Raw genomic sequence first — 25,618 nt, 5'->3', positions numbered from 1 at the left:
GATGATCTTGTTTGCATTAATACAAACTGCAAGGATTATCTTGACATGGACATGAAAAATGAGAAATGAGAAATCAAGCTACATCTTCCAACATGTCCATACAGGTAAATCAATAAACAGAGACCCCTCTCGCCTTAAGCAATCGACGATATCCATCCCAAACATGTGAATTTGTTGTGACCAAACTCCCCTAGCTCTCCGCTATTTCTTCCTCTTAATTCTTGGAAACCAATCTGATATTTGGCCTATGTGGAATGTGTATGCATTACTAGTCTGACTATAATTATATGGGTTGTTTCATCTCAAGATTTTTACACACTGTTTAGTTTGATATAAAGTGTGTGAAAGCATCACTCCTCATTGAATTGTATTTTATTAAAATAATTCCACATGGCATCACCAGGGGCTGAATCTGAATTACATGGAGTTACAAGGCAAAATAACAAACTGTTTTAATACAAAATGGATACATATATCCAGGACTGCATATATCACAGTATTATAATAATATGAAGGAGCGAAAACATTAGCATCTGGTAATTGCTGGGAGATAGTTATAGCAGGGCCCGCAGGAAGAGCAGAAATCATGGAAATCATGGAAATACCAAAATGTATGCGTGCGTTGAGTAAAGGGGACAGAAGGAGTAGGAGCTGGTAAGAGAGAGGGAGACAGATGGAGAAAGAAAGAGAGAGAGAGATAGAGGGAGCGAGATAGAGAGAGAGAGAGAGAGAGAGAGAGAAGGGGAAGAAGAAGAAGAAGAAGTAGAGGAGTAAACAAAAATAAACGATGATAAGATACATGTATATGAATACATTTTGATAGAATATATTATCATTACTAATACGTGCCTTCATAATAGTGAAACGATGTGCAATGTAAACACACCCGATAGCAGATGTAATAAATGAAACATCGATAAATGAACTGAATTAGGTCAAGATGAAATGTGTTGCTCAAATACGACTGGATTGGTCGCTGTGCCACCACGCTGTTTGTTTGGTGTTTTGATCTCGTGCCATGGTTTCACCATGCAAAGCATCATTTGTAGAGGCCAAGGTTATTATTATTATTCCCTGTTGACCAGGGAATAGTCTCTCGCATCCAATCATTATGAGATACTACGTATACGATCAGTCGATTTACCCCCCATTGAGATTACCATGGAGATGATAAATAGTGTAGATCATATAGTCATGGTGAAGATAAATATAGGTCTATACGATATGCATGATGTGTAAATGAAAGGCACAATGGTCTATTCATCAGCGGTTCATTATGAACATGAGCATGTTGATTATAGGCCTACAGAGCAGTTTCCATAGTCAATGTTACTATACTGTATGATGCTTTCATCTGTGTGATATGAAGAATTGAATTAGAATTGGGCTATTTTACAGCTTTCGAATGCTTCATGAAAAGATTGGGTTTCATTTATTATTACATCCGCGAGGCAGGCTGAATGGGTTGGTATTTAATGGATGAGAACATCTTTACAATCACCACCCTCCCATTTTCTATCATGAGCCAAGGGCGGGAGGGGGGTGGGGTATGTGAGTAAAGTGCGAAGTTTCACATATGGTATTTATATTGCCTTCCGTTGTATTAGGATTTTTTAATAATTTTTATTACACTATGTTAAACTGCACAAACACACTTCCGATATTCTGTGTGGCGTTACCCATTAAAACCCCACTGTCCTACCTGTAGCTACTTGCTCCCTCTATATAGAAAACTTCCACAATCGGTGCCTGTTGGTCCCCAAAGATTCTCTTTTTCTTATGTTAGTTGAGAGCTGAGTTAATGAGATAGCCATTTGTCAGTGACCTTGCTGTGTGGTCTAATCCCTTCTGGCCCAGTAGTAGTGATCTTTAAAGGTCTTTAAAGGGTAAATACAATTCTAACTGCCGATTTAATTTCTGATACGCCTCTGCACTGAGAACTAGTTAATGGTCTTTTCTACTGAAATTCAAGATTGGTTCATGAAACAAGAAGTTTTGTTCCAAAGATGAACAGTTTTAATGAAACATTCAGTATTAATCTTTGTTCCGATAGTTTATACGCTGGGTAAACTTGCCGATATCGTGGGGTTCCAATAGACCGGTTTTAACATTGGGGAAAGCGGGGAGTGTTCACCCTAATTTAGATCTCACTCTTCTAGAGCCGTCATTTTATAGGCACGAACTTGCTTTTTCATGTAGAAAGGCATAGGTAAATATCTAGCTAATATCCCATTCTCACTGGGGTCAGGCACATAGTTTCCCAAAGAGGACTCATAAAGTTGATTGCGACAAAAGGGCCAAACTGCCCCACCCGGGGGCTGTTTCGTCCATTTGGAAGAGTGTAGGCCTAAGTACGCCCTGTTGGAAAAACAATGATACATAAAACAAATATTGTGTTTTTAAATATAAAAACAATTATTCAAAAGGAACTAAAGCCAGCGAAAACAGTTCTGACAAAGGATGGGAACAAATGAACCAAGGTACTGCATGCATGGGCGTACAACTGGTGATAACCTGAGGCGGATGCCCTTGTCCGGAACGTATAGTTTCAACTTCGCTTGCGGCAAACAAAGACCAAAAATATCTTTCAATTCGACACAATATTTATCTAAACGTAACTAGAGTCAACACAATAGTTATCAACATAGTATGAAGAACAATAACAAGCTATACCTGGCGTACTGGGCGCAGAACTAGTGATGTTAACATTAAAGAGATTCATTCACCTAACCAACGACTACAACTAACCATATCCACAACTATTTTCTTGATCTACTCTTCAAAACGGCAGTGTAATGTAGGGCATTGCAAATGAAATAATACAATCCCATCAAATTTGTGTGTCAGTCAAAATGTAATATTTGTTGAAACAATTAATAAAAATACCACTCAGTACAAACAATATGAATGAAATGCGCTTAAACATGATTGTATACTGGAGTTGAATAACCTAAATATTCACTATACAAAATGCATAGGCCTATATTGAAAGAGGGTACATCGTCTGGCAACGCCAATATAGAATGATATATTGCATATCATAATTTTCTTTGCATTTCTTTCAATGATCGTACCCTACCAATCTGCTCGTCCTGGTCTTCGCTCTTGTATTGACAGCAACCTGCTACAACAAGTTCCTCGAACATACACCAAAGCTGGCGACAATGCTTTCCGGGCATGTGCTCCTCGACTCTGGAATAAGCTTTCACGTTTTATTCGTTTATCACCTTCGCTGGATGTTTATCGAAAATGTCTCAAAACTCTCCTCTTTGACCATGATCAATAACAGATTCTTTGATAATTTTATGTAAAGCGCTGTGAAACAACAGTCAGTTTGTAACAGCATGACTTTATTGTATTGTATTGTATAGTAAAATCATATTGCTTGATTGGTAATGTTGGATAAGAGCATGTTTTTTGTGTGTGTGATTCCAGGAAGAGAGAAACAAGACACCAGAAGTTTATGCCATACGAATTTTAGTACCAATTGCAATCAGTTAAAATGAAGAAAAAAATTGTTTCCTTTTTCCTAGTGGGAAACAAGTTCCAGTTTCAGTTTATTGTTCCCATATTTTACATGATACACATATTGCAATGTAAAACAATTCTTTGTAAATCATTATCACAGAAAAGAAAATTAGTTACATGTTAGTAAGTGATCGAGTTATTTAACAGCTTTTACAAGAAGACGAATAGGCTAGGCCTAGATTTATTTTATAGTGAAATATGACGAAACATATGAGGCGCGATTTTTTTTCTCCAAATTTTCTCACAATTTGGGCCCCCTCTTTGGTCCCCCTCCCTTTGCCACCGGCTGGATCGCCCCTGCTTCTGATAATTGCCCTCATTCAAATATGAAATGTGCTTCTTTTAATATGAGAAGTGCCCCTTTTGTTCTATATATATTATCAGCTCAATTAAAAAAAAATTACTGCTTTTTTTAAAGGCCTACCCTTTGGAATACTGATTATATGTTGGTCATTTCTGAAGAAAAAAAAGAAGATCAAATACAATTTTACTTTCGACCAATCAGATTTCAGTCAATTGAGGCCCGAGAACCAGTGTTCAAGAGTTTGATAACGTACTTGAGGGGGAAGATTGATCTTACATATTAGTTTCCTCCTGCCATATAGATTTAATACTATATCTCTGAATTAAAAATAACTTTGAATAATTATTTTAAAAACCACCAGGCTAAAATAAATGCCTAAAACTAAATGATTTCAAACTTCAAATCATCCTGCAATGTTTCGCTCCCCCTTCTACATTAATGGAATAGCCTGTCGATGTCGTAAAGAGTTGCGTAACCTCTTACATCATCTTGATCAGTAGCCGTGACTCGGTGTTTGATAGAGTGAAATTTCAATGTGAGTGATCAGTTTGCTTCAGAAATTCATTTTCAAAAGGATAATACTTGGATCATTGATCAGCAGTGTGCCTTTAGCATATCGTCATATTACTAAGAAAGGTAGGTCGTCATGAAAGCCAGTATTAACACAACATTGAACAGGATTCTATAAATAAATTGTTACACGTAGATACCATGATATGGCTGTGTTGGCCGTCTTTTGTGCCGTAGCCCTTACGGGCTATGTGAAAGCCGATCGCGAGTGGAGGCGGAATGTGTCTGTGCGCCTATATCTATTGTCCTTGACACAGAAATGAGCCTCAGGCCTCATGAGTAAGGATTGCTAGTTAGATAGATAGATAGATAAATGGTATTTTATTGCATCTTTCATGAATGGCAGTTTCACAACTGAATTGCACATGAGTTACACGAATTGGATATATATACATTGTAAGGCAAACCCGGACTTTAGTGCCCCAGCTGAAAATCTCAGTTTATTATGGATTTAATATCAATAATATTAATTATGCTAATATATGCAAATATAAACATACCAAAACTTGATGATTTTTAATCATTTGACGTCATAAAAAGCAATTTTAAGCCAAAAATAGCAGCGAAGTAGGGGATCTCCTCTTTGCTTGATGCGAGATACTAGCGAACTGAAATAACCGAATAAAAACTATGGTGAACTAAAAAAAGAAAAGAAAAATCAAACCACCTCTGAAATTACCTTTGAAATGTTTATTAATTTTTTCTTCCGATATGCGCACATGATAGGGGCAGGTTGGGATGGGATGGGGGGGGGGGGGTGCTCAATAGTCGCCAAATTTGGGGTAAAAGGGCAACTGGCCTTGGGGGGGGGGGGCTAAATTTATTATTTACTTATTTTTCTTTGTAATCATTTTTCTAATTTTTTTCCGGGGTGGCTTTTTTCTTTATTCTGCCCCCCCCCCAAGGCCAGTTGCCCTTTTACCCCAAATTTGGCGACTATTGAGCACCCCCCCCATCCCATCCCAACCTGCCCCTATCATGTGCGCATATCGGAAGAAAAAATTAATAAACATTTCAAAGGTAATTTCAGAGGTGGTTTGATTTTTTCTTTTCTTTTTTTAGTTCACCATAGTTTTTATTCGGTTATTTCAGTTCGCTAGTATCTCGCATCAAGCAAAGAGGAGATCCCCTACTTCGCTGCTATTTTTGGCTTAAAATTGCTTTTTATGACGTCAAATGATTAAAAATCATCAAGTTTTGGTATGTTTATATTTGCATATATTAGCATAATTAATATTATTGATATTAAATCCATAATAAACTGAGATTTTCAGCTGGGGCACTAAAGTCCGGGTTTGCCCATTGTAAAAAACTTACATAACATTTAGTTAAAAATTATTAAAACGTGACACGTTGCTACTGCCTAAATACCATAAACGATTAAAAAACACTTAATGAACATAATTTCTACCAAAGAAAAAAGAAAAAAGGTATAAACATAATTACATGCCAACATAATATGGACTAAGGCAAATCATACAACAGTTCGTCATGTTACAATATTGCAGTAGTGGGTATGGTGGTAAAATAATCAATGATAGCGGCAAAAGCAGGTGTATGAACATTTAGTAATATTTGAAATAATTATTCAAATTTAAAAGTAAAAAGCAATAGGCCTGTTTACTAATGATATGCGAGTGACGTCATAATCCCTCGCACCCTAGCGATTGTTACTACGTAGGGCAAGCTTTGCGTGGTGCGGCACGGTCGCCACATTGTTTTTCCATGCCCGCTACGCTATACACATACAAAGCCATTGCTAGCGACCGCGACGTTTTTTCACCCTAATTTCTACAATGGCATCGCCTTCGACATCGAGTTGTAGTTCCAGCAAGCCGTTTTCGCAGTGGACAGTGAAGGAGCTCACCGATTATTTAAGAAAGAGAGGAGTTACGACATCAGGGTACAACAAACAGAAACTAGTTCAACTTGCGACTGCTGTGGCCGATATCGCTTTGCCCCAAGACCCGGACCTTGCGAGCTTCGACTCCGCACGGTCGCTGCGGGAGAAGTTGGAGCGTGCGGGGTGCTCGTTCGACGACCCAATGAAAATCACCGGCTACACCGAGAACTTTGAAAGTATACCAGATTTCGGATTATACGACATTTTCAACTACCTGATAGTAAATAGAACTGACTACGACAGAAAGAAACTCAAAGCATATAATATGTCGATTCCAAAGTCCTTTCTTCCACAATTCTTAATCCATATTTTACACTTCTCCAGGTTCGTCTTTGGTTTGGGGAACGGGATGAAAAACACACCATTCATATGGGGTCTGTCTGCGTACCGTGAATCGCTGTTACACGTGCCGTAACAGCAATGCTTACCTCCCATTTTTGCGATATTTCGTCGGATTTCGGAAAATAAAATCGAAGATTTGTCATGTACAACTGAGAAAAACTATATTTATTTTAATTATATACCCTAAGGTTGGAAAACAAACAGTTTTAAACGAAGTTTATTAGGACGATGATCAGCCTTTTTTTCCTCGCATTCCCCACATCGCCGTATACAAAGTGTGTGTAGCAGGGCCGTAGCAGACACTGCGCTCGGTTTGTTTGCCAGAGCTTACAACCGTGTGCAAATTTAAAGGTCCGTGAATACATTAGTAAACAGGCCTATTCAATATCATTAAAACATACCAGTACGATATACACAATTATTACAAGAATGTACAGGAATCGAGTCATTTCAATGATAAATCATTACAATAAATATAAACATGAGCAAATTAACTGTTATTATACAGGCGAATCAAATTTGGAATAGGACTATTTTGCATGCGACTGGTTTTACATTTAAAATCCGGAATTTTCTTTGAATTTCTAAGTGTTCTAGTACAATTTTTTTGTGGGAGAAATTGTTTAAATTGATCAGTGAGTGATAATGTTTTTTGAAAGAAAGTAGTACATAAATATTATTGGCGTCTTTCACCTAATCTTTGTAATTGAGATTGTGCGAGTGAAATTGTATAGTTATCATAATCCCTCCGAAAAATTATCCGCAACGCTCTCTTTTGAACTCTCTCCAATCTCTCGTTTTGGTATTGCGTGAGTCCTCCACTGTTAATCTGTCCTTTTGGTTAATAAATAATATAAACAAGATGGGTTTATGAAATCATTCATTCAGTGTGGAGGCATATGTGCTGTCACACAGTAAGCAGATGATTATTCAGAGTGGGAAGAGAATGTCACGTTGATGCCTAGACTAGACTCTAAATCTAATCTTATTGAAATCCTAAAAAAAAAAAGTAAAAGTAAAATTAGAGAGGAAAGAGAACGTGAATTCCTAAAGCCAATCCATTAGGGATTTAGACATTAGCATTTTCTTTCCACTTTTAGTAATAAGTAATGCCTAATGGCAATACATTTTACAAACATATTAGAAGCTTGTGTTCTTTGTGGAGTGAGCAGGTACTAGTAGATCTAGACTTGTATTTTATCTTAAATTTTTTTTATTTTGAATAATAAACATGCAGGAAAAAATGTTTTGTGGTTGTGGTTGAGGCCTTCATGGTTATCTTGCAGTGGCACAGACTTTGTATGTGATGAATGTAATTCATAGTTCAGTGACTGTCTATTTCCTACAGATTTATATCAAGAACATCGATGGTCCTCTCCAGATCAAGAAGCCTTGTCTCTCTTCTTCTTGGTGTCTCCAGACCTCTCTGTTTCTCCTGTACCTCAAGGGTTTTAGGGTCCATTCATCGTTCCCTGACCGGCTCAGCAGACGACACCATGGCTGTTGATACAAACGGCATCAATGTTGCAGCTATGAGGAAATCATACAAGGTCAGTTAAAGGTATAGACCGGTAGTGTTTTTACTTACACATGTATATATGCACCTGCACAACAAGAACAACAAGTTAAAATGTGGAATAACAGGACATGTGAAAGTCTCTACATATACACACAAAACCAGTGCCATTATCTTCATCACTATGAAGCGGCACTTAACTGGAAGAAGAAGAAGAAGTGGTGGTAAAATTGCGGTCCAAGGGTTTGGGTGCAAAATATGCATTCAATATTGTTTAAATATTGCCTTCAGAGGTTTAGATGGCAATACTTCAACCTAAATTTGCAAAAAAGCAGAAATATATGCCCAAATGTTCAATGTTGATTGAAGTGCAATATTTTGCGATATCTATCCAGGCCGGATCGATATGATAATTTACCAAATATATCATTTAGTAGGCGGTTTCCCGGCAAAATTTGTATCATCACGTATTAGTCAAAACAGATTCTTTCACATTCATGATTGGTAATAAGAGCTTCCATTTCATTTGTTAAAAGGGTGGTGTTTCCAAAACTGGTCATACTCATAGGTATGAAATTCAAACAAAATACCATCTTCATTTGCTCAAACCAGTTTGAACTTTGGATACCAGACCTATCAGTGCTTCCTCCAGAAATGTGTCTTCCCTAGCTTGGTAATAATAATAATATAATAATAGGCGTTTCTATAGCGCCGTCTATCTAGAAATTGTATTAGGAGGCGCACTAATTATTATCACCTGGGTTGAGTGTTGCAAATTAAGATTAATGCCTTGCCAAAGGACAGTAGTGCCGTGTTGGTGATCGAACCACGAACTTGAATTTCAAGTCAAGAGCTTAAACCACTCGACTGACACTTCTACATCTACATTTAAAGGGTCTTGTCATGGATCTTCTGTGTTTGTAATTTGTTATGGGAAATGATTCTTCCAAAGGAATGGCAGAGAGACGTCTGACTGTCACTTAGTAATATTAGTTAGAATATACCTGTATGATTTATGCAGTTTATTTACATTTGCCAGAAGATTTAAAGGCTGTCAGTACTAGTTTGGCTAGGAGGGATTAGACCACTCAGGGTAGTCACTGACAGGTGGCTATCTCATCAACTCAGCTCTCAATTAACATAAGAAAAAGAGGATCATGGGGGAACATTGGTAACCGATCAGGCATTGTTTTCTTTATAGAGGGAGCAAGTAGTTCAGTGTGGCTTTAATAAGAATTTCATATTATGGTCATGTGAGTCATTGTGTTATGGCTGTTTTTCTTTCTTTGTATCTGTGTTTAGGCTGGACACCAAGCATTCACTGAAGATGATCTGAATTCCAAGGATCCAATGATGCAGTTCACAGCTTGGTTCAAGGAAGCTTGTGAAGCTACACAGAACTCCAAGACAGAAGCTAATGCAATGACAATCGCCACTGCTACAAAGTGAGTTCTTTCATGCTCCACCATAAGGCCTAAGAAAAAGAAGATGTTTGTATTGCCCTTTAGGTGCCAACACATGATTCTTTTTTTAAATAATTTATTTCCCCTCTCTCTTTGGGCCGATATTTCTCAATTTTGAATGCTTTAATACATATTTTGTTAATCATTGAACATTTTTTTCTCTAAAAAATGGTTAAAAAAAAAAAAGCCGACCGTAGATTTCAAGATTTTTGAGTCGGTTGCAAAGGGCAATACAACATCCTATTTTTTAGGTGTAATAATGGCAATGAGAATAGTAATAGAATTCTATTCCTGTACAATGCATGGTTGTATGGCACATGCTCAAGTCACAATAGTTTAGTGGTAGAAATATCCTACATTAACCAGATTTTTGTCTTCCTTCCTGTACAAAACACTATATCTAACTCTAACCCTAAACTGTTTCTGCTCTGTGACCAAACAATCATGGTGGTGTCGAGGGCTCCAGCATTAGAAACTGTTATCAGCAAGGAGTGTATTGGACCTAAGACCTTCACATCTTCTATCAATTTATAATTTACCATTCAACTATGACACCTCTACCGGTACATTGAAACATAGTGGGGGGAGCGAACCTTCGCTCATGCTGGGCCTTCATTATGGAATACTCTCCCTCAATGGATTAAAAATAGCAGTTCTGGTGAATTGTTCAAAAACAATCTGAAGAAATATCTGTTTAATTTAGCTATACATGTAATTGATTACCGTTACCTTTCATGTCTGTACCTTTCCTATTGCACTTTTGTATATCATGTATTTCATCTTTTACACCAGCTGCGCCTTGAGCATTTGATTGTCAAGTGGATTTGGCGCCATACAAATCTTATGTATTATTATTATTATTATTGAGAGTTTAATGGACATGATTTATGTTTGTTATTTTCTTCCTACAGAGAAGGTAGGCCTTCTGCCAGAATGGTGCTGTTGAAGGGCTATGATGAAACAGGATTCAGATTCTATACCAACTATGAGAGCAGAAAAGGCAAGGAATTGGTGAGTAGGTTTTGTCTTTCCTTCGTAGCAGGAACAAGCTGCTTTTCCGATGGCAGCAGCAGCCATGTCAATATTTCAGGAAGTACTCTATTTTCAAAAGTATATGTTTGATTTCCGTGAACTTAATTTTATATTTTTCTATTCAAGTGTTAAGGAGTATCGCAAGTAATGTGAAACAAATTTTGAGTAAAAAAAGATCTAAGTGATGGCTCGATTGAGGTCAATTGAATTAAAATATGTTCCTAATAACTGAACCTATTGTAAAATTTTGTAACTTTATAATTCTTACTCGTATTTCAAAAGTGTTTGTTCAAAGTCCATGTACAGTTAACAAGTAAACTATTCATACCATTACCAAGTTCTGCAACTTTTTAAGCATGTGAAAAATTGATTTTTCACGGTTTATGTCTCTTGAGAATGTGATATAAGCTTACATCTAAAATAATTTGACAAAGGTCCTAATTCAACCAGTCCACCCTTTATCCTTGAGCTACACAAAAACTAAACAACAAAAACATCAAATTTAGAAGGGGTACAAATAATTTGTAGTTAACTGTGTGTGTATGCATCATGTCTTTGATTTGACATGGGTTTTGTACATGATATGCTTTTCTTCTAGGCTGAGAACCCTTTTGCAGCTCTTGTCTTTTACTGGGACTTCCAGAGTAGATCAGTGAGTATCACTCTATCGTGAATATCAATCACATTCATATTCAGTCAAATCTTATAATGGCCACCTGCCTGTAGTGCTCACTACTTGAAGGGTGATTCTATGCAATGACAATGTATGACACTTTAATTCTTTAAAGGGACTTGGTAACATTGTTCAGATGAGAGAAAATGGTGCTTTAAAGGTTAAAGATAATCTGAAAGATTGGATGAAAACGAACCATTATAATTGATAATAAATTGAAAAAACTGATCTGATCGATTCCTTAATTCTCCAAACTATATTATTACAATTTGATTACATTTTAGGTGAATGTAAATCGTCACAAAGCAATAAATTGGCTATATATACCATTCCAGATATTTAAGTGTTGAAACATTTTTTTAAATGTTGGGAAAATTCAAAAATGGTTGGGAGAATTTACTGTTAACTTATAGAGGGTGTTGCACAGTGACATCTTCAAAGAAAACCATAGATATCTTGGTGGTTTGAGAATTTTTTTAAAGAATGTTTGCCTGTTAGAGGGTAAGTACAGTAGAATATATAATATAATATAATATATTTATATATATAATAATATAATATAATAAGTATCATTTCATACGAAAATTTCACAGTTTTTTTCATCAACCTTCAACAATGTTACCGAGTCACTTTAATCTCGTCTAAAAATGAAAAAAGCCCTTGATATGAAAGTTGATAAATGGTTCTTTTGGTATCACTACCATTTGTCACTTCATGGTCATATCATGAGATTTTAATTGTAATGTAATAAATGACTCAATCACATGTATGTAATAGATGACTTATTTCACAGTATCGATATGTTGTAGAAAGAAAGAAGCTGTTTGTTCTTGTGGCCACTATTACACTAGTTGTATCCAACAATTAAGAAAGTTTCAAAAGGTTTTTTATTTTATTTTTTAACCCATTCAACTTCTACCAACTAATGCTTTACTTATAAATGGGAAGGTATTAACTCATCTTGATCACCAAAATTGTCTTGATTTATTCTATATTATAATAATCATTATGATAGTACCATTTATAAAGGACTTAATACCGTTACTTATTTTTTCTAAGCGCTGTACAATTATTACAAAGGCATTAGCCAAGCTACCCTATTAAGGCACTTCAGCATTTAAGGACTTTCTTTCCACCAGGTACCCATTTACATCACCTGGGCGGAGAGTTACAAATGTAGATTAATGTCTTTTCAAAGGTCATTAGTAACATGATAGGATAGTGTATGTGAATGAATCCGATTACCGGGGTAATCCGGGGATAACAATATCTGTAAAGCGCTTAGAGACGGTATTCCGCATTAAGCGCCATATAAATCCAGATTATTATTATTATTATTATTACTTCTTGTTTCCTTCTAGATTCGTATTGAGGGTCCTGTTGTAAAGCTGGCAGCTGAAGAGTCGTCCGAGTACTTCCATTCCCGCCCTAAGACCAGTCAGATTGGTGCTGTAGTTAGTAATCAGAGTACACCCATAGAGGACAGACATGTAAGTCACATATAGGTCCATTGTTAATGTCAACGAATCAAGCACAGGAAGCATTGTTATTTCATAGCAATCATTTACCTTGTTTTGCTGTCCATGTTTAATAGAGAGAACATACAGAGTTTAAGACAATAATGGATCTTCAAGTGTATTCATGTAGATTTATCTTCATACAAGCGTATACTAATTTGCGTTAATAACCAAGCTCCTAATGAACGACCAGAATTTGCACTCCGATTTATGCAGCAGTAATTGTCAACCTCGTGTAATAGTTTTATCATGAAATCAGTTATTATATTTATCTTATTTTCATTTTTTTAAATACATTTGCTAAAGAGTAACAGTAAATTTGTACAGAATAAAGATGTTGAACCTCATTGATCCAAGACAGGTAAAACTTCACCTGTATCAATTAATACCAGAGAATAAAGATGTTATTTATGTTAGAGACATCAGTAGAGATTTAGACATGTATTTTCATATAAACTAGCTCGTAAGAGTAGGTCAGAATTATTTTTTTAAAAATTATTTATTGAAAAGGTTTGTATGAAATAAGTGGAAAATACTAATGCTGGTATAGAGGCTCATAGAAGAGGCGATCAGTAAGCAGCAATATAAAATCAGAAGCATACTTGATACTAATTACAAAAGTCGTTTTTACGTAGCAATGGGAAGGCAACTTGGATATTTTGAAATGAATTACTCTTCTTATTTTCCTGTGTTTCTTTCTGACAGATTCTGACTAAGAAAGACGCTGAACTGAAAGAACAATATAAAGATGAGAGCAGTGTTATTCCCAGACCTGACTATTGGTACGTAATATGAAGGAAAAAAAATAGAAACTCAAACTCATTACCATATTGTTGTGGCTTTTTCAAAGGATAGAACTTAGTTAATGGTAATCTGAATGTTTATTGACAGAAAGGACTGGCATGGTGTTAGGTAGGCATCTGCCTAATGATTATGCTACTAAAATCCAAGTTATGGAAAGTCTTATTTAATATTTTAGTAGTGGATTTAAGTTGATTAACATGATTTTCCCTTTCTATTGTTTAGTGTCAGTCTCTGAAATGCTCCCTCTCTCTCTCTCTCTCTTTCTCTCTCTCTCTCTCTCTCTCTCTATGTCCCCTTTCCCCTATCTATCACTATATTTTGTATTATAATGTTTAAGTGAAGCTTCTGCTTTGTATTAGTGTAATTTGATTAATTATGCATTATTCATATCTTTGTGTTCACTTTTCTCTGACTATTTTATTCCAGGGGTGGTTTCAAAGTGATCCCTGAGGTGATAGAATTCTGGCAAGGACAGAGCAACAGACTCCATGACAGGATTGTATTCCGTAAGCCCAGAGAAGCAGAAAATATTGATGGAAAGTTGGTTCACCAAGGAGAGAATGGCTGGGTCTATGAGCGTCTTTCACCTTGAGAAAGCCAGTTTCAACTGATGGTGAATTTTCTGCTCCTCTACAATTCAGAACAAATGTAGGCAAATATTAAAGGGATCGTTTAACAATGTTAAATCTGAGATGCATGGCCCTACGTGTTATCAGTGTCTGTGATATGGTGTTATATTGAAGCCCTAAACAAAATTGAGCTTCAAAATGATCAAGAAGTGCCTCAAAAAAGTAAACAAATTTGAGTGACTGGTTTTACCATACTCGTTTTCCCCAATAGACTATAGTGTTATGAAAACCGTTTGGCAAATGCAAGATTTGATTTCGATTTTCAACCATAAATATCTTGATAATCAGACAGGCGATTGGCTTGTAAAAGTCATTGGTTCCTGACTGACCGAAAGGTTTATTATTATCATTGCAGCATGAGCTAAATCTAGGATTTTGTTTCAGAATCTGAGACAAAGTTACTGGATACCTTTAAGGGAAATCAAGCAAGGAAATTGCATCAGTTTAAGGTATAAAATGATTGGAAGGAGTCAGTTACCCCTTCTGAAACCTACTGCAAATGTCACTTCTTGTATTTTTTTTCTGTTTGTCTGTCTTGTGTAACACAAAATATTCCTTGCTCGAATGACTTTTCTCATGCCCTGTTCATATTTAGACAGTTAATTGTTCAAGAAACATATCATTATGAAAGAAACAAAAGATGTAGTGAATTAAATATGTCTGTACGTTGTGCACTATGTATACTCTATGGAGACATTGTTGTGCATAGCTTTGTAATTTCAACAAAATTTCCTCTTGCCATATATATATATATACATGTAATATTATACCACATGTATAAAACTTCACAGAGGCAAAGTATTTAATGTGAAACACAGAATATGAATGCAGCAGTATCATCATCATGATTGGATTTCTAAAATGAGAATGACATCCATAAAAAGGGACACTGTGATTGTGGTGTTGATTAAACAACTGTAATATTTAGCATAAAAGATTTGTGGTTGAAATTTCCATGAATAATGTGACGGTTGATTTGTAATATCTACCCAAGGAATTGAAGGAAGACTAGTGTTTCAATAACGCATTTGTTGCTTGCATACAGGTATATTAGTAAGTGCCAATGGTCATAATCAACATGAAGTATATTTCATAATTTGTCTGAACCATTTCTGTAATGTTACTTGTTATAAATCACATGTATTCTGCCATTCCAATTATAGAAACTAATACCTCAGAGAGTTTTAATAGTTGCTCAATTACTTCACATGCTGGTTGTTTTGTGTTCAACATTTTGGCCATCTATACAATGAAGCCTCCAATGTTTTAAATGTAACATTGGTTCCATCCATACAATGTAGCCTTTAATGTTTTAAATGTCACATTGATTCCATCCATATAGCCTCCGATGTTTTAGATGTCACATTTGTTCAATCCATACAATGTTTTAACCCTACATTAACTGGGGGGGGGGTCAATTTGACCCCCCTGTAGTAATTTCGCTACTCCAAAACCGCGGCAGATATAAAATTTTCCTTTCATGACTTTTTTCTTTCGAGTCTTACGCATCTTTTAAAACAATTTTTTTGAAAATCGGACGTATAGTTACAAAGTCACGTGACCTTTTGTCTTTGCATGTCAGCCCGAAAATCGCTCATTTTTGTGATTTGTGTAAAAAACATATGGAAATGTCATTTTTCCTAAAAAGAGATAAAACAATGTTTTTTTAGTCTTGTTTAAAGTTTAGGTGTTTGTTTTTGGGTCAAAACAGTTGAATTGTAGTTATAAATGAAATAAAACAATAAAACAATAAAATGCATAAGTTAAAAAGACAATGAAATGCATAAGAAATTATCAAAACAAGAGATAACATAAGGAATAACTTGACTCTTCCTTTTTTTTATGTTGTATTATTGTTCCAAATGGTCTAACAAATATATGTAGTGAAAATGAATGCTTAAATATGAATAATTTATGATTTATGGGCAAAAATGTGAATTTTATCACCTTATTTGCATAAATTACTATAAATATGCAAATAAGTGAATTTTTCAAAATTACCATATTATTCTATACACTTCACTTGACATGTATGCAAATTTTCGCGTTAAAATGTCACATTGATTGTATACACTGTGTAGACCCAATATTATAAATTATTGTGTATGATGGAGTCATACTTGATACTTCCATTCGTAAATATCAACAAGCAATATACTAAGTATTGATATACATGTGGTTTGTATTAGGGAATGATCAATAGCAGTATTATTTACATGTATGTCGATAAACATGTTATATGTCAATAGTTATGATGGAATATTTGAATGATGCCATTAATAATAATTTGGGATGTGTGAATTTCATTGTACATGTATGTGTAAATCTCAGGACGTTGTTTTGTGGGTTCTTTTGGCTTATCTTAAGCTAAATATAATATTGGTATTAGGATATAGTAAGGTGACTGTTGGTTTTGTAGCCAAAAATCATCATAGTATTAAACCTAAGCCATGAAGTATTATACACTAATTCTTGTTTTGTGTGAATGACTTGAAGTGTTGTTTTGAGCAATCATTGTTCAAGCATAAACAAAAGAGCTTTAATGATCACAAACCTGTCAGGGAAGGATAGATATATGAAGAACATAAGAAAGAGGAAGAAGAAGAAGGAGATAACACTGGTAGATGTGATAACTCACATAAAAATACACATATACTCCAGTCAAGCTGAAGACAAGGATCCAAATGAAATCTAATTATGTGTGCTTTTTTCAAAATATTATTGCCTGTATCTTGTACATACACATGTCCAAATTATGTCGATGAAAATAGAATACACTTTGTGACCATGCAATCAAATATTTTGATCATCCAATATTTAGTTTTTATTTTGTATTTTGTTAGAACAATGGCCAATGAGAAAGGAGAGTATAAAAATGGAATTAATCCCTGGTAAGAGAAAAATTTGTGAATACAAGTTTGAGAAAGATACTGTAAACAATTCAATGTAGATTCATATTATAAAAAATAACCTACACACCTAAATTGTGCCCCACCCCCTTAAAAAAAAGCCAAGCCAAAGAGAGAGAGTGGGAGGGAGAGAGAGAGAGATCGAGGGGGTGGGGGAGGGAGAGAGAATCAGGGGGAAGAAAATATACTAAGAAAGGCATGAGAGGAAAGTTACAAATTGTAGAGATTACAAAGAATAAGGAGTGCAAGTGGAGACGGCAATAAACAAAACATGAGAGAGTTAAAAGGAAAGGGTGTATATGAGTAAGCAAGTAGATGTGAGTTTAAATTTTAAAAGCTGGAGTACTGTGGAAAGAGAGAAGGAAGGAAGATTCCTTAATATATAACGGATAAATAAGAGAAAAGTTTGGAAGATCCTTTGATATATAAGAGAGAAAAGAGAAATGGTAGACTGGAATATGAAAGAAAATACAAAACGGGCATCTACTGTGAATCCTACTGTCTTTCTTATTCCCTTCCCTAAAACCACTGAGAAATACATGAAAAGTCACTTTTCACTTTCAAACTAAAACAAAAGAGTTATATATATATAGTTCTCTCGGAAATGAATTATGTTTTTAAGAAAAAAAGTCATTGGTTTGGCACTTCATAGAAAGAAAAAAAATCGGCTGCTTGAGAAGTAGCTCGGCAGATTACCGTGAACATTCGGTTTGGACAGCTTAGCTAGGAGATGGGAGATTTCACATTTGGTTTCGAGATATTTGAAGACGACAGCAATATAGACACTTCTTCTAATGGTAAATAGCATTTTGTGTCATGAAATGACAAGGAGTGTACCACAAAATGAACTTTCGATTTAGTATCGTATTTAAACTAACATAAAACATTATGTATGGGACAATGTCTAATATCTTACACGCGTGGCATGGCAAGGCTTAACAATGATATTTTTGACTGATAACTACGGTTTGGGTCTATGAGGGACGTCTTGATGTTCCGAAAAAGGAAGAAATGTGTATTATTGATTTCCAGTAGTCAAGAAAGTAATGGGAAATTACCTACATTTGTATTTAATGAGTCTATGCATGTATGCATGTTGATGCACTCTATGGCAAGCCAAATGTCCCTTTTATTATATTGTTCGTTGAGTGCATGATTTTCATGTGTTGTGATACACTTGTGATGACAAATTGAACCAATCTTTATTTGAATGTTTTTGTAAGAGTTTATTCATGTATTCAGGTCAATGACTTTCCAGACAACAAAAATGCATGTTATTTTTATTTTGAGTTTACAATAATATTAGTCATTTTTAAGTTTAAACAGTGTCTAACATCATCCATCTGCAAGAATCTTCAAATGAATTCGAGAATTGTATGTTGGCTAGAGAGGCGAAAATCTGTTCCTGCAACTCTGAACTGCTTAGAACCATTCTGCGTTAAAGAAAAATTGATATGTCGAAAATGAAGTTAAAAGAATTATATTTCACCAGATATATCCTTTAGATTTTATAGAGAAATGTTAAGGTTTTCCCCCATCCCTCACCCTCCCCCACCTGTTTATGCCTATTCCTATTTTGTAATTAGCTACTAGTCTATATCTTAAGATTATTGTACCAGGTTCACATTGACAGAATAACTCTTATTATATCCTTTATCGTAAGATTGTTGCATTAGAAGTGTACACAACTAGAAAAAGAATAGTTTTACTATAAAAGACGTTTCCTGCCGACTACATCGGAATAGTTCATTTTTTATTGCTGACGTCACGCATAGTACCTATGCGTGACGTCAGCGAGCGTACAGGATTTTAATGCCTAAGCGCTGCACGCACGACCAACTAGCGTGCTCTGTCACAGAGCTCAAGCTCATGCAATTTGCGCTGTGCAATAATTGCACCACACTAACGCAATACCGCCAGCTAAATATATTTACATCCTTCAATGTTTCATTTGAGCCATGCAATTTTCTTGTCATTTCTTTTAGATCTGAATGTAAGATGTGAATGTGAGTATAAGGTTCATGTTATTACAGAAGTGTAGGAACAATACAGATGGAAGGGATATAAAACAGATATAAAATGACTCATTCTCGGAACAAGCTAAAACTCTTCGCACTTAGGAACATCATTAGTACTAGTTCATGTTCCTTCGATGCGAATAGTTTCAGCTAGATCCTCGAGTGTCATTGTATATTTGTATAATGCTACTGTAATTCCTACATTTTATATTATATTTTAGATTCTTCTGCAGTTAAAGACCATAGAGGACCAGATGATATAACCTTGAGACCAGCTAAAGAGATCTATATTCCTTACGAGACAAGAAATGAGGTAATAAATGAAAGCTTATATACATGTAATAGGAAAGTATACTGGGCATCATTTCATCAAACTGTCGCAAGTACAAAAGTCGCTATTAAACATCCCTTTGAAACATGTGTTGATTTAAACACACATCTTTAAATAGGATGTCGACAAACTCTTTCTTTTGACGGATTCATGAAATTATGCCCAGGACTAAATGCAGCCATAATCGCTACTGCATTAGTAATAAAATAGTAACATCAAATTTGAAACGAAGTCTGTCACTAGTTTGGCATTTCCAAGTTGTAGAAATTGACCAAAGTGGACGAGACTCGGTATGTGTTCTGAAAGTTAAGTAGTTGACCAAAGCTAAAGAGTCAAAAGGAACAAGCCTGTGCTGTTCAAAGTGTATGAGCAATTTCTGACAACACTACCTACCATAACATCAATAATTTTGCATGACCTTTGACCCTTAGGAAAGGAGAGTTGTGTGTGTATCATGCGGTGATGTGAACCTGTGCTACCTTCATCCTCAAGATGTAGAAGGAATGATTGAAGAAAAGAGTGACATCAAGGAGGCTATCACAACACATTCTGATCTCCTGCCGTCTGTTTATGAAGGTAAGCTACATTAGTGAAATGCATAACAATATGTGTCCAGAAAGCGAACTGCAAGTGTTGTTGAAAATCATGATTTTATCACACAGGATTAGGACAACATCCTTGGTACTTGGTTGAGTAATCCCTTTGGCAGCTCGCTCAGGAAGCTATATTGGGATGATAGGTAAGGGGAGCAAATGCAAGGAGTGCCATAAAGTGCAGGAATGGAGTGTAGACAGAGCATTTGTCAATTTACAAAAAAATATGCTAAGTCCACTACAAGTTACAACCAAGCCAGTAAACTTATACTATGTGAGAGCCTACAGGAGGCTTGCACATTGCTCTAATGGTCGGTAGGGCAGCCTCCTTAAAGTAGGTTATTCCTTTTGCATTGACTGCTGAGCCTGGTAGATGGTTCCAGATCTTTATTGCTCGTGGATAGTAGGAAAACTTGAAGGAGTCAATAGTTGCATCAGGAATAACATACTTCATGAACTTCAGGAATTACATCCTTAGAGCTGGCAAATGAATTTACCATCTTGATTGATAAACTTCTTTCAGATAAATATGTCCAACTTTGAATTAACAAAAATCACTGATCATGCATTTTGCGTTCAGGATGCATCTTCTTGTGCCAGTGCATTTTGCTAAGCTACCTAAACTTCTACTCCATCCATGTTTCAAATTGTTCCAATTAATTCAGCAAAATTCCTCGGAATATTAAGAACACAGTGGAATGAACTATTTTTGACTTTGAAAAGCAACAGCTTTCTTTTCAAGTGTTTGATTTTTTGTCTTCTATCACTTGTTTCACCAAAGTGTCCTAAGATTTATTTAATAATTAATATTAATAAGAAACATCAAAATAATTTAAACTGAAGTGTAAAGATTAATATTTATATCTTTTCATTTTCATGGGCTGATGGAAGAGTCTTCATTTTTTTCTTCTTGCATACAGGTGGGCTGAAAGTCTGGGAATGTTCCTTAGACTTAGTCCAGTATCTCCAGGATTTGGATCCCATCTCTTTCTCTGGTCAGACTATCCTGGAGCTAGGATGTGGAGCCGGTCTACCAGGGATCTACACTCTGATGAAAGGAGCTACTGTCCATTTTCAAGATTATGTAAGACTACCACTCATTGGATTAAATCAATTTAACTTCTATTTTATTGAAATCACTATTCACGATAAAGAACATTTTCCTGGGAAGTCTAGTTTAACAATAATAATAGTCAGATTTTAAATAGCGCTTAATACATCTCGGACATCTCTAAGCCCTTAACGGATAAACTTTTACCCCAGTCATTGGGTTCAGTGCTTGCCTGCACATACTGTGTGCACAATCTCCACTCCCTGGGGAGCATTCCAGCCAGGCGTTACTTGACGCTCAAAAACTGTTTGACCAACAATGACGGTCGCATCCTACCGGGTACCCATTTGAACACCTACTGTAGGTGGAGAGTAGCAAGTGTAGATTAATACCTTGCCAAAGGATATTAGTTTCATGTACTGCAGTATATGAGTTAACCAACTGACTGCTGAATTCTCCTTTTCTCCATATATTAAACAGAGGAACTATTAGGTTCTAGGATTCAGTGGGTATTGGCAGTAATTTATTGCCTTTTACAAAATTCTTGACTCATGGTCACAAAAAGTGTCATGAAAGTGCATAACTCTAAGCAATACACATTTTGATGTAAATGCCAGGAATTCTGTCATTGGATTTCATCATGTTCATAAAAGTTGCCCTACCTGTTTTGTAAACATTGAACCAATCAGTTAGACAGAGAATTCTTTTCTTTTTCTCAGAATGAAGAGGTCCTGGAACTCCTGACCATTCCAAATGTCCAGCTGAACACCATACCAGAGGTCTACAAAGAGAAATGCCATTTCTTAGCTGGGGATTGGAGTTTAGTGCAAGATCTCCTAATGCAGGAAGGCACCGGGTCTGTCTAGCTTAATATTCTATTTCAAGTACCCTACCCCACCCCCAGACCACCCCTTCCCTCCCCCCCCCCCCCCCCTCCCCCCATTTCATTTGGTTTATTGATACTGGAATGGTTATCAGGAAATGACAGTTTGGGGTTTATTGTCCTACTATCTTCGTTCATATTATGTCTCTTTTTGCGGTTAAATACATATCAATTTATTCTGCTTAGGAGTAATTAGAGTAAATCACTTCTCCAAGCCTTAATATTTATGCAGAAGTTTGTCTTCATTTCTATCTCTCTCATTTTCCTCTGGATGTGTTTTTTTTCTGTTTTTTTTTTCTTCTTCATATTTGTCTTTTCTCCCTCATTCCATTCTCCCTTTTCAATCTCTTTTCCTTACTCTCTCATGTCTCCCATTTTCCTTTATCAACATATCACTGTTGCTCTCTCTTTCTCTCTCTAGCTCTCTCTTGAAACCCTTCATCCATGAGCATCTATTGTCTTCTATGACATCTCTAACTCTCTATTTATATTTATAAATATATATGTAATATAAGACTAATTATGTGTATTATACTGATGAGACTGAGTATTTAGTGTCCATGAATGTATTTTAGTGTCATATAAATCTTTTCTCTCGTCCTTCTCTTTCTTATTTCCTGTATGTGTATTACATGTTCCAGGTATGATGTTATTCTGACTTCAGAGACAATATACAGCTTAGACTCCCAACCCAGGCTTTACAACATTATCAGAAGCTTACTCAAACCAAATGGAAAAGTGTATCCTTTATCACATTAGTTTTCAAGCCTGTGGCCTTTCTAGAATTGAAGTTGTTTGTACATTGTACCTATAATTGCATGTGTTAATTGATGGTAAACAATTCGCTATGTTCTATTTGAATGCAGAAATCTAACTTTGACACTGATATGAGAGGTTTATTACTGTGTATCTCAATTAAAATGTTTTAGAAGTGTCTGAGTCTCTGAGACATTCTCTTTTTTGCCTGCTCCTATCCTTTCATTTATTCTCCTGATGTTTGGACTGTAGAATGGTAACAAAGTTTTAGAGTGGAAAATACATCAAGAGTAATACCTGTAGAGTAAATATGACTTGCCCTTTTTCTTGAGTCTCAAAATGTTCTTGGATTCGGAAATGTAAGTTTATGGCATGAATTAGAGAGCTTAGAATGCTTCTGTGATCCCAGCCGCAGCTCTCCCTCGTTTGTTAGTATGTCCATCTTTCTCTTTCTCTCTCTATCTCTTTCTCATGATTTAAATGATAATCTTCTTCTTAGAATTTGAAGATGATGGTCATGATTCAAAGAATTTATATGGCACCATATTTAGAAACATTCAAAGGGGCACGCTCCTCTCATGAAGTCCATATTTCATGTTTGCTGAAATATATTTAGTGTTTTGAGGCATCATTTGAAGTGTTCTAGATAGTCAATCGCATGAAGTGTGATTTTAATTGAGTTCTACAAACACGACCAATGGATGAGAAGACACAGTCTCAAGAATGTTCATTCAAACATGTATAACCTGATAAGACTTGATTATACTTAACCTAAACCATGTTCTAGATTTCTTGCTGCTAAGACACATTACTTCGGTGTAGGAGGTGGGACCAGGCAGTTTGAAGACTTTGTGAGAGAGAAGGGAGAATTTGAAATAGAATCTATAAAAGTTATCAGTCAAGGTGAGGATTAAAAGAGTGTTCTAACTTTGTTAATCTTTTTTTGAAAGCTTTGTGGTAAAAATAGAATGATTTTGAAATAATTGAAATAAATCCAATAGGATTTATCCCTTGACATTTACCCCAGAAAAATACCAATTCAGACAATTCTTCATTGGACAATGTACCTCTTATTACCATCAGACAACTACTTTCGGACAACTACATCTTTGTCTTATTTTGATATCCTGAGCTGATTCCCATTGCATATGATCTACCATTTCATTTGATCTACCATTATTATTCTTCATAAAAAAAATATTCTTTTTAAATTTATTTATATGACCAAGTTTTGCAGGTTTCTGATCAGTTACTTTCCACTTACATAATGAGTTGAATTTTTGTTATCTTCGTTATCTTTTTTTGCCATGTAGGAGTTCGGAGGGAGATACTGGAAATGCGGTTCATACAGCCTGAGAACAAGGGAGCAAAGACGTGAGAACACAGCAAGCAATCCTCAGAGCTTGTTGACTTGACACCTGGAACATAGACCTTGGAGAAATTCATTTCTAAAGGAATGAGGTTTAGACTAAATGAATCAGCTGTGTTTGTTTAATAAAACATCTACTCCTGATGATGGTATTCTGGGTTTATATAATGCTTAATACATCTACAATGTCTATAAGCGCTTTAAAGATATACTATTACCTCAGTCATCAGATTCAGGCTTGCCCGCACACAATGTATGCACATTCTCTACTGTCTTGGGAGAATTTAAGTCGTGCCCCATTTTACAGACGACAAAATTCTTTATCGCAGTTGTTTGAACTCTCTGCCTTTGGCACCTTAACGCTTGAATTCGCGTAGAAGTTCCCTCTCTTCTGTCTCTCCACTAGAATGCATCACAGTAGCTAGATGCATTGGCCTATGGGGAGAGAGACTGGAGAAACATCAAGAGGATGAATGCATGGCCATTGACCCATCTGAGACACTCCCTGCAGGATCTGACTGACCATGGATCACAATGGCGCAGTCTTAAAGGCCGTCTGTACTAGTTTGGCTAGCAGGGATTAGACCACACAGGGTGGTCACTGACAGGTGGCTATCTCATCAACTCAGCTCTCAATTAACATAAGAAAAAGAGGATCATGGGGAACAATGATCACTGTTTAGGCATTGTTTTCTATATAGAGGGAGCAAGTAACTACAAGTAGTACAGAGGGCCTTTAACAGGCAGCATACAGGTATGGGGAGGTGCAGGGCGAACATGCACACGTGGGGATCCATTGTCAGCAGACAGTTAGTGCGGCAGGGCCCCTGGACCACGGACCATATAATGAGCTCTGACTTGCTAGCTGACACATGTACTGAGAAGGATCTGGCAGAGGCTAACGACGTGGGTCTTAAAGAGAAGGTTGATTTCTGGGAAAAGGTGAAAAATAATTTGTGAGCGTTATCCTTGTATTATGCAAGTGTGGAAGAACATCAGATACAAAGTGTTCCCTGACAAGCATGGCTCTTCAAACGCCTTAATATTATAAATATGGCATGTAACATCATAAAATCGGGAAAGCATTTTATGCCACTTGTTTGTGTAATCCCATATACAACTTTCTGTTTACAGTGCTTGTAACTTTACCAAGACTAGGCCAAATTTCTTATCATTTTGATGATTCCAGAACCTTGCAGTGCACACCAATACTTATCAACCTTTTCTGATCGATTCCACAACATTTCTGTCACAATGCAATCGCATGACCAGAACTCCACTTTATCTTTAAAGTCTTACTCTCACTAGAAATTGTAGATGTGTGATGAATCAACTCTGTGCCTGCTGAGGGCAACAAATAAAACAATCATTGGACTGCCATAGTCATTCATTGTCACACATTCAATATGTTTGTTAACAAAATGGCA

General features: G+C 36.0%; 2 protein-coding genes across 2 annotated transcripts; both read left to right on the top strand.

The window, feature by feature from the left end:
- The first annotated feature begins 4,320 nt into the window (after positions 1-4,320).
- LOC579975 (pyridoxine-5'-phosphate oxidase) lies at positions 4,321-14,406 on the top strand. The gene is made up of 8 exons (XM_780063.5): positions 4,321-4,468; positions 7,996-8,197; positions 9,466-9,608; positions 10,538-10,637; positions 11,257-11,310; positions 12,693-12,821; positions 13,554-13,630; positions 14,079-14,406. Exons 2-8 carry the CDS (start codon positions 8,015-8,017, stop codon positions 14,242-14,244), a joined length of 852 nt encoding a protein of 283 aa, XP_785156.2. The 5' UTR covers positions 4,321-4,468; positions 7,996-8,014; the 3' UTR covers positions 14,245-14,406.
- A 3,514-nt stretch (positions 14,407-17,920) lies between these two features.
- On the top strand, positions 17,921-24,825 carry LOC115926142 (histidine protein methyltransferase 1 homolog). The gene is made up of 8 exons (XM_030990657.1): positions 17,921-17,987; positions 19,442-19,521; positions 19,971-20,115; positions 21,053-21,216; positions 21,903-22,039; positions 22,651-22,806; positions 23,610-23,725; positions 24,136-24,825. The coding sequence occupies exons 1-8, from the start codon at positions 17,921-17,923 to the stop codon at positions 24,198-24,200; spliced, it is 930 nt and encodes a 309-aa protein (XP_030846517.1). The 3' UTR covers positions 24,201-24,825.
- The last annotated feature ends 793 nt before the right edge of the window (positions 24,826-25,618 follow it).

The sequence above is a fragment of the Strongylocentrotus purpuratus genome, unplaced genomic scaffold (genome assembly GCF_000002235.5).
Source record: "Strongylocentrotus purpuratus isolate Spur 01 unplaced genomic scaffold, Spur_5.0 spur5_scaffold_19, whole genome shotgun sequence".
Taxonomy (NCBI): domain Eukaryota; kingdom Metazoa; phylum Echinodermata; class Echinoidea; order Camarodonta; family Strongylocentrotidae; genus Strongylocentrotus; species Strongylocentrotus purpuratus.
Note: the sequence above shows the minus strand (reverse complement) of the source record. Positions and strands in the feature narration are given on the sequence as shown.